Source organism: Doryrhamphus excisus, linkage group LG6 (assembly GCF_037039965.1).
Source record: "Doryrhamphus excisus strain RoL-2023G ecotype Guam linkage group LG6, RoL_Dexc_Guam_v1.1, whole genome shotgun sequence".
Classification (NCBI taxonomy): domain Eukaryota; kingdom Metazoa; phylum Chordata; class Actinopteri; order Syngnathiformes; family Syngnathidae; genus Doryrhamphus; species Doryrhamphus excisus.
In genome coordinates, this window is record NC_136362.1 from 18,070,889 (window position 1) to 18,084,434 (window position 13,546).

The 13,546-nt window shown below is 42.9% G+C and overlaps 1 protein-coding gene across 2 annotated transcripts; it reads right to left on the reverse strand.

Moving 5' to 3' along the window:
- Positions 1 to 926: 926 nt before the first annotated feature.
- Positions 927 to 9,734, reverse strand: prss56 (serine protease 56). Of its 2 annotated transcripts, none has more exons than XM_058066824.2 (14): positions 9,485 to 9,734; positions 8,187 to 8,345; positions 7,938 to 8,105; positions 7,527 to 7,716; positions 7,337 to 7,445; positions 7,092 to 7,248; positions 6,873 to 7,015; positions 5,838 to 5,997; positions 5,567 to 5,755; positions 3,538 to 3,726; positions 3,193 to 3,395; positions 1,756 to 2,284; positions 1,566 to 1,672; positions 927 to 1,477 (listed from the first exon to the last, which is right to left on the reverse strand). In XM_058066824.2, the coding sequence occupies exons 1-14, from the start codon at positions 9,723 to 9,725 to the stop codon at positions 1,304 to 1,306; spliced, it is 2,718 nt and encodes a 905-aa protein (XP_057922807.2). In that variant the 5' UTR covers positions 9,726 to 9,734; the 3' UTR covers positions 927 to 1,303. The 2 variants fall into 2 exon arrangements, with proteins under 2 accessions (XP_057922807.2, XP_057922806.2); XM_058066823.2 differs by having other exon boundaries at positions 7,851 to 8,105.
- Positions 9,735 to 13,546: the final 3,812 nt, after the last annotated feature.

The window sequence follows — 13,546 nt, forward strand, 5'->3', positions numbered from 1 at the left end:
GCATTGTGCCTATGTATGTGTGTGTGTGTTTCCCAGCACAAGTAAGAGTGTATTTCTAGTACCACATAGCCAGCTGTCACAAGACACAAACGCAATGTATTGTCACACCGTTGACTCCAATGGCGTATTGTCAGTCAGGGATTTACATTAACGGAATAAAATGAGTGACTGACAAATTTAGCACAGAAGCCAGTCAGGGGTGTCTTGCAAACAACAAAAGTGAGAAAAAAGTGAAGAGTGCAACGCAATACACCCCTGAACAGGTGATAAGTCCGACTCCTTTGCAGGTGCATGGAGGCTTTGTGGAGATTGGGTTATGTTGTGTGTGTATTTTAGGCCTGTTAGGTTTTGTGTCACAAAAATACTTGTATGATACACTTTCTACACATCCTCCCAAACTGAGGCAGAAACATAGCTGTAGTCTTGGGAGTGTGTTGTGTGTGTTTGTGCAGCTGCTACACTCAATTGTCCTACACAACCTTATTTAAAGTCTTAAGCTAGATGAGTGCAAAGCCTCAAGGCCATATTAGGCTTTGGGCAACCCACCAAATAGCAAAAAAGACACAGGATTGCAATTTGCCAGCCCATGATAGACAATAAGGAAATGTTTACATTATTTGGGGTTTTGTTACAATGAAATGGGACGAACTGCTTGCAGCAGCTGCTCTGTTGATGGTAAGGCTTACTCTTAAACGGTTGGCGGAGTCAGTTCAACTTGGGGTCACAGCACGAGCCTATCAGTGCTCATCTGCACTTGTGGTCAATGCAGAGCCGCTGACCCCCCCCCCTGCTGCAAAATACCACCGGATTAGCAGCAAGTCTGGCAGCTAATTTGAACATCTCCCATCAAACATTTTTTTTTCCAGAGTGATACATGTCATGAGTGCCTGTGTTAATAAGAGTTTTATTCTTATATAGATTTTCCTTTTACAAAAATACAAATGATTTTCTCTATACAAATAAATAGGATATGAATAATATAGACAGTTTGTGATCTTCACAAGAGGCTCAACCTTTGCAAAGGACGGGATGAATAACTTATTTGTACACAATTATAAGTTAGACAAGGCTGTAGCCACTTAATGTTGCGAGCGCTTGGTTGATGGCTGGATGGATACATTCATAGTTTTAGCGTACAGTCATAACCAAAGGAAGACTGAATCCCAGGTGGGAATACTGTTCACAACAGGGTCCCACAGAAGAACCAGGTTCCCCCGATGTTCTTCACATGAAGTCTTGTGTTCATTGTCTCTCATTAGAGTTCATATTCCCTCAGTGTTTCTTCTTGCAGTCGCCATTGTAGTTAAGTCTTGAGGGCCTCCAGCGCCAGGGAGATAATCCTTGGCACACTGCGGTAAAAAGATTCATTTCCCAGGCCTACGAGACTATAGAAAGTTAAAGGTCGTCCAGCCACAGTGGCTCTGATTCGTGCTTGATAAAGTCCTCGATTGTTCTTGGAGCTCAGATCAACTAAAACCTGAATAACAGAGAAACCGCAACACAACAAAAATGAGGTTATCATCCATCATAACTGTATTACTGTAAGTGTTGCAAAGGATTATTACCTCTTGGAAGTTCATGCGGAGGTTGGTGTTTGGGATACTTAACACCCAGCGGTAAGAGTCCCTCACTTGGCTGACTTGCTGCGAAGTTTCTCGAACACCAGGACAAACTGCAAGGAGAATCAAACACATTTTAGGGCATTAATTACCAACAGAATGCCATACGATTCAAAAGTAGGACTTCCATACATACCTTTCCCACCGGACCCAGGTGTCTGTCTCTTATAAAGAAGGCTTCTTTTTTTCCTGTGGTTTAAGGGATTTAAAGGATTGCTGGCATATAAAGTTGCCTGAGAAGTCGTCTTTGTGAGATCTCCTATAGTAGGTGGTACAACTGTCGTTGACTGCCTTTGAGCAGGGAATACTGAAGCCTGTAATTCTCCAAGATCAGTCTCATCAGAAGTAACTCCAGTCATAAAAGTTCCACTTTGTGTCTCATCACTGGTCAGAGCTCCACCTCGCATCCTTAATTTCTCTATTTCAGTCATTAGGGCTGAGAAAATTGTCAGAGGTTCCTGGGATTTCTGGGAGGAGGAAGGACTCTTGACTTGTGCCCGTGTGGGAGAAGTAGGATGAAGAGGAGGGTTGGAAGAACCCTCCTGGAGAAAGGATAGATCCAAGTGCAGGATGGGCGGAGCAGCTTTGGATTCCATTTTGGCGCGCAACGCTGAGATAATATCTTGATATTCTTTCTCAAGCTGAAGAACTGAATTGTCCCCTGCCTGGAAGTAAGATTCATAAATAAGGATTTTTTTTTTACTGTAATTGTGTATTACAACACAAAATACAAATGTTTAACATCTTAGAACGTAGTACATGAAGAAGATTCATTCATTTATTTTCTACCGCTTCTGCTCACTAGGGTCGCGGGTATGCTGGAGCCTATCCCAGCTGTTTTTTCAGGCAAGAGGCGGGGTACACCCTGGACTGGTGGCCAGCCAATCACAGGGCACATATAGACAAACAACCATTCACACTCACATTCATTCATTCATTCATTTTCTACCGCTTTTTCCTCACAAGGGTCGCGGGGGTACTGGAGCCTATCCCAGCTGTCTTCAGGCGAGAGGCGGGGTACACCCTGGACTGGTGGCCAGCCAATCACAGGGCACATATAGACAAACAACCATTCACACTCACATTCATACCTATGGACAATTTGGAGTCGCCAATTAACCTTGCATGTTTTTGGAATGTGGGAGGAAACCGGAGTACCCGGAGAAAACCCACACATCCACGGGGACAAAATGCAAACTCCACATAGAGATGGCTGAGGCCTGCGTGCTAACCACTCGACCGCCGTGCAGCCCCATGCAGAAGATCTCAAATGAAAATTATTTAGTGAGACAATGTTTTTACTGTCTTCCAAAGACTTGGAGGCCAACATCTTGCTGTTGTGCAATGCCGTGTGGGCTACTGACGTCAGAGGGTTCTGTCTTTTAGCTAGTTTGCATGAAAAAATCTTGGGAATGCCACACTGTGTTACCAGAGCAGAGGACATGTTGTGAAGTGTGCCATCTGAACTCAAACAAGGAAGAAATATCTTTGAAAGACAATAAAAAAGAATCTCACACAAGGTAATATTAATTGGTACTATTGCCACTTTTTTCATGAAAAAGTATCTTGGTACCTGTGAGAAAAGCTTTTCCTCTTGTTTGGGTGATGTTAAAGAGGTGTCTGTGGATGTGTCGTTGGGTTGATTCTCCATATCCTCAGCCATGTTTACCAGGTAGTTCTCCCAGTCCTCCACTAAAGGGCCCAACTCTCTAAACAAAGCTGGAAGAAGTGGAGGGGGACCATGCTCCTCTGGTGTCACAGCGCCACCTAGCTGCTCTGCAATGAATACAACACCTGTTGCAGCTACACTTATTTTAAACCACACCAGTACTCCCCTAATGTAAATAATGGTGATGGAGTCCCAACTTTTAAGGATTAAAATGGAGATCATTCAGTTACATCACAGTCCCATATGTACCTTCAATCTGCACCAAATGATTCCCATCCACATCTCTCCTGTCTCTGGTGTGAGTGAAAGCAGTGTTGTGGATGTGCTCCACCAGCTGAGGAAGAGTCTGGGTGAAGAAGGTTAGGTCCACTTTGTCCCTGATGTAATCCTCGGCCCTCTGGAGCAAGTCTAGGAGGGTCTGCAGGAACGAACGGAGCTCTGGGTAGAAGATAATGAAAAAACATAATCTTTAGCCTAAAGAGTGGGTTGTGTTGTGTGCAATATGCTGATGCAGCGTTTATATACAATCTCATTAGATATTTACAATGTCTGCTAAGTCTATACACACTCTAAAAAATAATTCAGAGTATCTTTTGACACCACTTGATTTAATACATAAATGCAATGTAAAAAATGTAATTAATTGATTTAGATAAACTTTCTAAGTTGCTAACTTTATTTTTTTAAGTTATGTTCAAATAATAATGTTGGCTATTACATGAACTTAATTTAGCATGTCATATACACTCAAATTTTATTGTTGGTAAGCTTAAAACAAAATTCAAGTTGTCATGGCTTAATAAATTTAGCTTGGTAACATAATTTTTCTCAACATTAATCTTTCCATTTTAAGTTCCATCTCCTACAAGACAAGACAGTGCAGGAGACTGAAGCAACATTTCATGGTGAGTAAAATGTATTTTTAATTGTTCTACTGAAGTGATGGCTTTAAATTAGTCACAGTAGACTTTCATTGAGATAAATTGTTTGTGACATGTGACTGCCAGCTTGTATAGCACTGTTACCACATGTTAGTTGTATTCTTCCTCTGAGCTAGTTTAGCCGTGTAACTGCTACCTACAGCAACTGTTACCCAAGTGCCACAGCCACATTTTTCCCAGAAAAAAAAAATATTTTGTTCATTCACATGTGCAGCTGGACTTTCCCCCAAATGGTGATCTGATGTTCTGAGAGAAATCAAAGTAGTAAGTACATTCTTTATCTTGTCTACCTGTTTAAATCATGTAAATGCAATGATGTAATCTTAAATTCCTTTAATCAGATTTACATTTGTTAAATGTGTCATTGTTTTGAAATATGGGTTGTGAGTGCAAACTTTGTAGATTTGAAACTTCTACACAAACTGGGTTGCCAAGATACTACAGGTTGCGTCATGGCCATGGTGGGGAACGTCTGCCATGCATTCACCAGCACTGTTTTTGTTCATTTAAAACATGGGGTAGCCTGAGATCCCATTTATCAAGAAATCACTCCCGTGAAGCTCAGCAAGGTGACAGGTCAGAAACTTGCCAGCTTTCATTCTTTTGCAGTTTGTCTCTTGCCATAACATTGGACGAGTTGTCTTTTGCTGTTATATATCTATGAAGACTTTGTATGTGGTTATTTTGAGCTGCTCACACAAACATACATAAGAATTACAAACTTTTGTCACAGAGGAGCAGTTGAAATGTAAGATTGTTTTCTTACTTTCTTTTTGCAACGCAGTGGTTGAACTGTCTTTCTTGAAAGTACAAAAAATACCAAAAAGAAAAAATGAAGTGTATATATATATATATATATATATATATATATATATATATATATATATATATATATATATATATATTTTAAATATAATGTTTTGATATGTTAATGTCCGGACTTTTGTACCATATTAAACATTATTTAAAAATATTTTTAAATATATATATATTTTATATATATATATATAAAGTTACTGCTACTTAAAAAAGCTGTGTGCATTGTTATTATAATTAAGTAGACAACACATTAAACTACTTTGAATAAAATGATTAAGTCAGTTGACTCAACATAACAAACTTGTCCCTATGACAACAATTATTCAGTAAGCATTACTTAAAATAAGCTTTGAGTGAAGAGGGAAAGCTATTTCGTGCAATGCAATATTGTTTGTTGGTTCAAAGCAATTTCAAATTAAGTTGTCATAACTAAGAAAGACTAATGGAAACTGTTGCGTTGATTTTTTTTGTTGAGGCTAAACATTTTTTTTTTGAGTGCATTACAATGTTATACATACGACATTTCTTGAAGCGGGTGAGACATTTGTCCTCGGCTATTCGACTGCAAGCGCTGGTGGACTGGCTCGGGAGGCAGGTGAGGGTATAGAAGCGGCACAGGGTGCTGAACTCTGACCTTTGCTCCTCTTCTGTCATTTCTGTAGTTTTTAGAAGCTCCGGGCATGTTGGCTCTCGGCTGCCAAATGACTCTGAGAAGAATATCAATACAGATGGTATTAATGATCGTAAAAGTCATGTGTCGCCTTGCATTTTTAGTTAAATATTGCTCACTCTGTATCTCAGCCTGAATCCAGTCTGAAAAAGCAGACACACGTGTATAAACTCCAGGCTTCCCCATTTCACCGCATCCATCTCCCCAGGATGTAATACCATGCAGCTGGAAGCGACCTGAAAGTCTGTCCTGGTAGATCAGCGGCCCTCCAGAGTCACCCTAAGAAAACACATTAAAAAAAGCTATGTATACACTCAAGAAAACATTCAAATCAAAATCAAATCAAACTTTATTTGTATAGCACTTTTCCTGCAAAGACATGCAACACAAACTGCTTTACAGAATTAAAACAATTACCACAATTAAAAGGAAAAACAAAGAAACAAAAGAAAGCCCCTCCCTCCCACCATCCATACTAGACACACACACACACACACACACCCACTCACACAATCACACACAGTAGGGAGACATGGCATGGCACTGAGGATCAAGGAAACGCCACCTTTGGGGCCGTCCACACTGGGAGGAGCCACAGGCCATGCCATCGGGGGACCAGCACCCGGGTCCCCCGACTCTGACAGACGGGCGGACCCCCACATTAAAGGGAGGAACCCCCAGCTGGCCGGGTCGAAGGGACCCAAGGATGGCACCCCCTCAGCAGACCCGACACAGCCCCCAGTGTGGAGGACCCCTCCTGAGGAAATACTGGAGTTAAAAGCTAAAGACTAAAAGCATAAAATAGGACTACAAAAGATAAAAACATAAGAAAAGTTTAAAAATATTAGTTAAAAGCCTGTGTCTTTAATCTTTTTTTAAAAATATCAACAGTCTCCGCAGTCCTGAGGCTCTCCGGCAGGCTGTTCCACAGGTGGGGGCCATAGTGGCTAAATGCTGCCTCACCGTGGGTTTTCGTTCTGGGTTTTGATATAGTTAAAAGGCCAGTGCCGGAGGACCGCAGGGTCCGCGGGGGTTGATATGGTAAAGGCAGATCAGATAAATAAGAAGGTGCAAGGCCGTTAAGACATTTAAAAACCAGAATCTTAAAATCGTGCATTGTAGCGCTGCAAGGTGGACTCAGTTGTGGTTCATACCTGACAGGAGTCAATCCCTCCTGAAAGATAGCCAGCACACAGCATAGTATTGGTGACGAGCTCCTTGCCCAGTGCATTCTTACAAGTGGTCTGAGGCAGTAAAGGCACCTTGGCCTCCATCACCACGTCAGCAGATGGGCCGTCTGCAGCAGAAATAACTCATTAAAGTCATTACCCTAGAAAAAGGCTGATAGTCTATAATTGAGACTGTATAGTCACCTTCATAGAGAGACCCCCAGCCTGCTACCAGACAAGGGCTGCCAGTTGGGGGCTCCATCCCAGATGGCAAACACACCGGGGTGACACGGTCAGACAGTACTACTGGAGATGTCAGCTCCACCAGGGCAATATCATTGTTGAATGTCTTTGGGTTGAACTGTAAGACATGCAGGACATTTGCGCTGATTTGATGTCTAACCTAAGCTCATGTTGTTTTTCAATTTGAGTTCTGTATGCAAAGCTACCTTAGGATGAGGAATAATGCGGTTGACTTTGAGGATCTGCTCATCAGGGTCAGTCTTAGTGATGTCAAACTCCCCAACCACAGCTGTCCAGTAGCTTTCACCCCGACTCCTGCAGAGTGAGCAAAGAATTAGGTGACTAATATAAGAACTGTACCAAAAATGTCACCTTTACAACGAAACCGACACTTACCCAGCAAAACAGTGTGCTGCAGTCACCACCCAGGAGCTCTCAACTAGTACTCCGCCACACATCAGGCCACCATCTAGCTGCAGATTCACCAACCAGGGCCAGCTACCCGGTGGAGCAGGCGACCCACCCACAATCCTGGAGCGAGGCCGGGTCACATTGTGCACCGAGGGTGACCTCTGACCACACACGGCTAAAAGCGTGGACACAAATCAATGATCAGGTGTAACTGATTCAGCTTTGTTATGCCAGTGATGATCATTCAGACATTTGTGCTTCTTAGGATAATCTGCATGATTTCTCTGCTGGAAACATGTATTCCCTCACCCTGCACATGCGTCTGAGTGGCGGGTTCCAGGTTCTGCATTGTGTTAAGCAAGCTGCACTGGAGGACACGGGCGCTGCAACTCTCACCCATGATTCTGATGCAGCTGTCTTTGTCCAAATTGCCGGTTTGACAGCGGTGTTGGTAGAATGCGCAGGCCTGGCTCAAAGCCCAACTCCGCTCTGCTTCGTCTTGAAGCTTCTGGGCCTTGTTGATGATTTCACAGCCGGGCTCTGATACGGCATTGGCAGGGGAAGCTGGAGGACAAGAAAACTAAGATTGCACAATGCACCATTCTCTGGAAAGACTTTGATAAGGACAAAGTAAATGGAACTTACAGCAGGAACCAGAGGGCTGTCCACAGTCTTGAAACAGGCAGGGAGTGCAACCTCTGCAGCCTGCCTCCGCCCGGCTTTTCTCAGATGATGCTCGGTCGAGAGCGGAAAGGGCACTGGTCATGGCTGCTTCTAAAACCACAGTGCCACGATCGGACAGAGCTACGGAGGACAGCAAGTAATGTCACAAGGTTGTTAAGTTGTTTGCTCCCAGCTTAGCAGGATTTTGTGCTGAGATTGAAAGGAGAAAAAAAGGTTTCTGGTACATTCTGTGAGTGCATAGCCCTTTTTTTTAATACTTATTGCTCTTTGATCCATTTTGGCAGCGTGTTGGGCAAGCTACTGTAGCTCTTGCTGAATGCACTGTGGATGCTTTCTACAGACACGCTTCAATCAGGCTGCCGACCCTGCTGCTCCCCCTCTGTGCCGCACAACATCACAGGACAGGACACTAACAACAGACATGCTGATTGAAGTACTTAATTAGAGGGCCAACGCTAAGCGGGCGGACAAAGGCTGGCAGGGCATGGATGCACAGACCCAGGGGGCATGGACAGGCAGACCCGGGGAGATTTCAACTCTGCATTTGTAGTCCTAAACTCCTACCTTTTACTCTGTGCTTTGAGATTGCAGAATTTGCCCATCAGTTGACTTGCAACTTATCTTAAATAGGATTCAATATCGGTCGAGTGGTTAGTGCGCAGACCTCACAGCTAGGAGACCAGGGTTCAATTCCACCCTCGGCCATCTCTGTGTGGAGTTTGCATGTTCTCCCCGTGCATGCGTGGGTTTTCTCCGGGTACTCCGGTTTCCTCCCACATTCCAAAAACACTCCAAATTGTCCATAAGTATGAATGTGAGTGTGAATGGTTGTTTGTCTATATGTGCCCTGTGATTGGATGGCCACCAGTGCAGGGTGTACCCCTCCTCTCGCCCAAAGACAGCTGGGATAGGCTCCAGCACCCCCGCGACCCTCGTGAGGAGAAGCGGTAGAAAATGAATGAATGAATCAGTTCATTTCAGGGTGTAATCCTGAGAGGGAGTTTTTCATTGTCTGTTGCCAAAGTCTTTAATGAGCAGTGTGGTTCTAGATCTGCTCCATGTGTATAGTGACTTGACTTTGTTTTGTCAAATAACAGTTTCATTATTGTTATTAGCGATACACATCAGTAACATCTAGTCTATGGTAAAGATTTAACATTTCATTTGCTGTATTTAACCGTACATAAACATTCTTCATTCTTCACATTCGTCTGTATTCTATCTGTATTCTCTTGCAGTGATCAAAGATTAGTGTTTACCTTTAAGTGCACTCTGGGGCATCCTGTAGACTTCTCTGCCTGCTGGAGCTGCCAGTAAGCAGTCCAGACCAGTGAACAGCAACGATACAAGTACCAGCATAGTGTCAGAGCATGGGATGTCCAGTGACGACAGCCAGGAGACACTTGGGAATGCTGGAGAGAATGCCGAGATGATGCACCGTGGCCCGATGATGTTCAGGTTTGTATCTCCCTCCTCCTGACTGTCTATGGTGAAGGGCATCTGTCTGTAAATTTAGATAGAGGAACAGTAAGTAGCTCCTGAGTGCTCCCCGGTATATATAGAGTCTCCGGGGTGACACCAGTATGGGGGAGGAGAGGAACGAGAGGGAGGGAGAGATGCTCCCATGCAGGGCCAATACACAAACAGATGAATTCATTAAGACTGTGACAGCAAATCGGGAGCAACTTGCCAAGGCTGGACATCACAAAGCGGTTTGCTTCTATGAGAGGAGACACATGCGGAAGGGAGGGCAGCGGGGGCAAAAGCAGGCTGATTGGCTGGGCAACAGGCGAGAGGGTGTTGTTTGAATTAATTAATGGGAGAAGAAGAGGGAGAAAGTTAGACAGATAAGGATATGGTCTGATGTGAACGTGGAGGGGAGGAATGTACCACAAAGTGACAGGACGCGGGCGGCGTGAGCACAGCCATCGGAAGGGGGCGGGAGGTTTGGGGTGAGACGGCAAGAGAGGGAAGTGTCTGCTGTTCTCCGGACCTCTCAAAGAGGGCATTGTCCCCCGGCGTCCCTCTGAGGATGCCCGCATCAAAGGCGCCCCTGGGGCATCACTTGGCCACCGCTTCCATTGATCACTTACACTCTTTTATCCCCCCCATTAAAATATTGTCAGTTCACATCACTTTTGTCTTTATCTGCTGAACTCTGCTTTTGTTACATAAAAATATGGTACATGAGTACTCAGGAAGAGTGATAGATATGTTTGTTGTCCTTGCATGCAATATTCAGCAACTATTCGGAACTACACCAATACAAAGTACTAACATTATTGAGTTTGTACTTGCAGCTCTTTTATTGGATATTATTCAGTTGTGCAAGTGCACCCAAAATCGGAACACTTAATTACTTTGGTGGGGATGTATATACAAAGTGGATGTGCATGGGTGGACTATCAGCAGCAAACCGAAGACAAAGCAGATAGGAATCAAACTTTATTTATAGTAGTATAAAAAAGATGCTAACACTTAATCAAGTTTAGGCCAACAGAACAAACAATGAAACTTGGAGGTGCAAAGATACGGAACAAAAGAATAAGGATGATGGCTTCCCACTTCAAAAAGTTTGTTGTATTTTTGTTTGTGTTGCACGCTGCCCCAGCCCCTGTATGCACCCATGCAGCACAATGCCCCCCACCCCGAGATCTGAGAGCGGGGTGCGGCGGGGAACGCCATGAGACAATCAGGCGGCGCTCTTTTCATTTCTTCCTGTCTATTTCACTTTGATGTCCTTTGATTCTTTAGCTTCCTGTTTGTGCATCCTGCTAAACATCAAGCATGGCACGGTCATGCCATGGTTTTCTAACTTGCCCCCCTTTCTAACGGAGATGTTCCTACACAGACCACCTATTGTCGTATCTAAGCCTACACATTATTATTCATATGTATAGAGTAGTTAAAGGACAGAACCTGCCAGTACAGTGAGTGGCAGCCCAGTTTCTGTTATTCATTTGTTCCAAAAGGCTTGATGACAATTTGTAATGTATGAAAACTGATGCAAAAATAAAGAATAATTCTAGTTTTTCATGTTAGAAAACAATGTGAAATAATCATTCATGACAAACAGATGGCTCTTTTTGTTGATGCGGACTTTGCTTACAACCAAGATAAATTTAAGTATTCTTCACCTTTATTAGAAGTCAGAAGGTTGCTTTGTTTGGACTCATGAGTTTACGGAACCAAACAATATAGAGCAAATCGAGGTATAGTCTATGCAAACCAAGACATCACTAAAAAAAAAGACTTTTGGGTGTACTCAAATTTTTTTGGTAAAACAACATAATTACGGGTGTCACGGCGGGTGAGTGGTTAGCATGAGTTCAATTCCACCCTCGGCCATCTCTGTGTGGAGTTTGCATGTGATCCGAGTTTGCATGTGTGGGTTTTCTCCGGGTACTCCGGTTTCCTCCCACATTCCAAAAACATGCTAGGTTAATTGGCGACTCCAAATTGTCCATAGGTATGAATGTGAGTGTGAATGGTTGTTTGTCTATATGTGCCCTGTGATTGGCTGGCGACCAGTCCAGGGTGTACCCCGCCTCTCGCCCAAAGACAGCTGGGATAGGCTCCAGCACCCCCGCGACCGGTAGAAAAGGAATTAATGTGAAATCTGGATTCAGTCTTCACTAACTTCTGTTATTTAAGCATCTGCATTAATACACAATTTAATCATATACAGTAAAGAATTGTAGTAATTAATTTTTCCCATATTGTACCCCATTGTAAAAATTCAAGTAAATTTGACTCCAAAAAAAATCAAAGGTCAAGTTTTGAATCAGCACATACTGCTTCCCAGCATGCTTTGCTGCACTGCTCTGTAAATAGTCGTTCTTATTACGTGTTTAATCTTGTGTAATTTCATTTTGGTTATTTTGTGTAATATTGGTTGTTGTCCTGGGTTTATTTACTTATCTGTTATCGCTTCTCTGTTATCTTCCTCAGTTATAACATTTGCCCAAAGGTTATTCCTTTTTTAACTACAAAAATATTAGAAACAACTGTCAGTAAGATGCAGTTTAGACAAATACATGCACAGATGATTCTTATTCCTATAGCCACTAAATTATCATATTGGCTTATGTTTATTGGTAAAGGATAGATTAAGTTTGCAGGTACGTACGGGTACATACTGCATATGTGTGTAACCATCATCTTGAAGTGCACAGAAAAGCACCAGTCACCAGTGCATGCATGCATAAAGACGGAAGAAACAACGCAACACAATGAGGACTTTGACAACAATCGTGATGAATAACACCCCAATATTGTGTTCGGTTATGAAACCATTTTTTCCCCCATTGTCTCAGGCGGAAAACAATTGAAATCTAGGTCAGTGGGCTATGCAAGGGAGAATAAGAGGTTCCCAACATGTGAGTGCAGACAGACACTTGAAGCCCCTGACAATAGTCAAGCAGCTCGTCTGCACAAGCCTCTATTGGGTCATTGTCAGCCATGTTGGTAATTAGATCTATTATGACCTCAACGATTACAGAAACTGTCTTTAAATGCATATTAACCAGAAAGTGCAACAATGAAATGTTCACTCCAATAAAATGCTGTTGTTGTGATGATCTGTTAAATGTTTTATGTGAAAACACAGGTCAAACACATGGGAGGGGCAACTGTCTTGGGTGGAACCCCAAACATTTGTGATTCAGCATTTATGGCCAGTTAAATTGGGGGATTTTTGGTAAGAGTTTTTTTCAGAAAGCATCTCATTCATAATAAGTCAGTAATCATCTATAAAAGTAAATAAATATAAAATGTGCTGCACACAAGTACCACATGATAGGGGACCTATCATGCTCATTTTTGACCCTTTGTACTGAGTTGTGGACTCCTGTAGAGCAACTCCACACGATAACCAGTACAGAAAGTGTTCTAGTTCTTCCAGAATCTGCACCTATTCAGTTGTATTTTTTTGGATTTTGTGATTCACACAAAAACAGTCTGTTTTAATGTATTCCACCCATGACCCAGGTCTTGGCACAACCACTCTGCTGTGATTGGTCACACATAGAATACATAGACCAAGTAGTAGTAGATTTCCAGTCTGTGGCGCTAACCTTATAGTAGTAGATAAGCGGTATAGGATCTGATAATAAACTATTTTTCTTTTTAAATGCCCACTTTTAACATACAGCTATATGTGGTGGATCCTTTTTGAGACATTGCTAGCAAGTATGGTAGCAAGTAAACAGAGGAGGAGCGCTTGGGAGACGGCGGGGGAAGCAGAGCTTGTGAGAGGGCAGAGACTTTACTTTACTTTTTACAGCCACACCCATACAAGAAAGCCCGTCCCTCTGTGACAT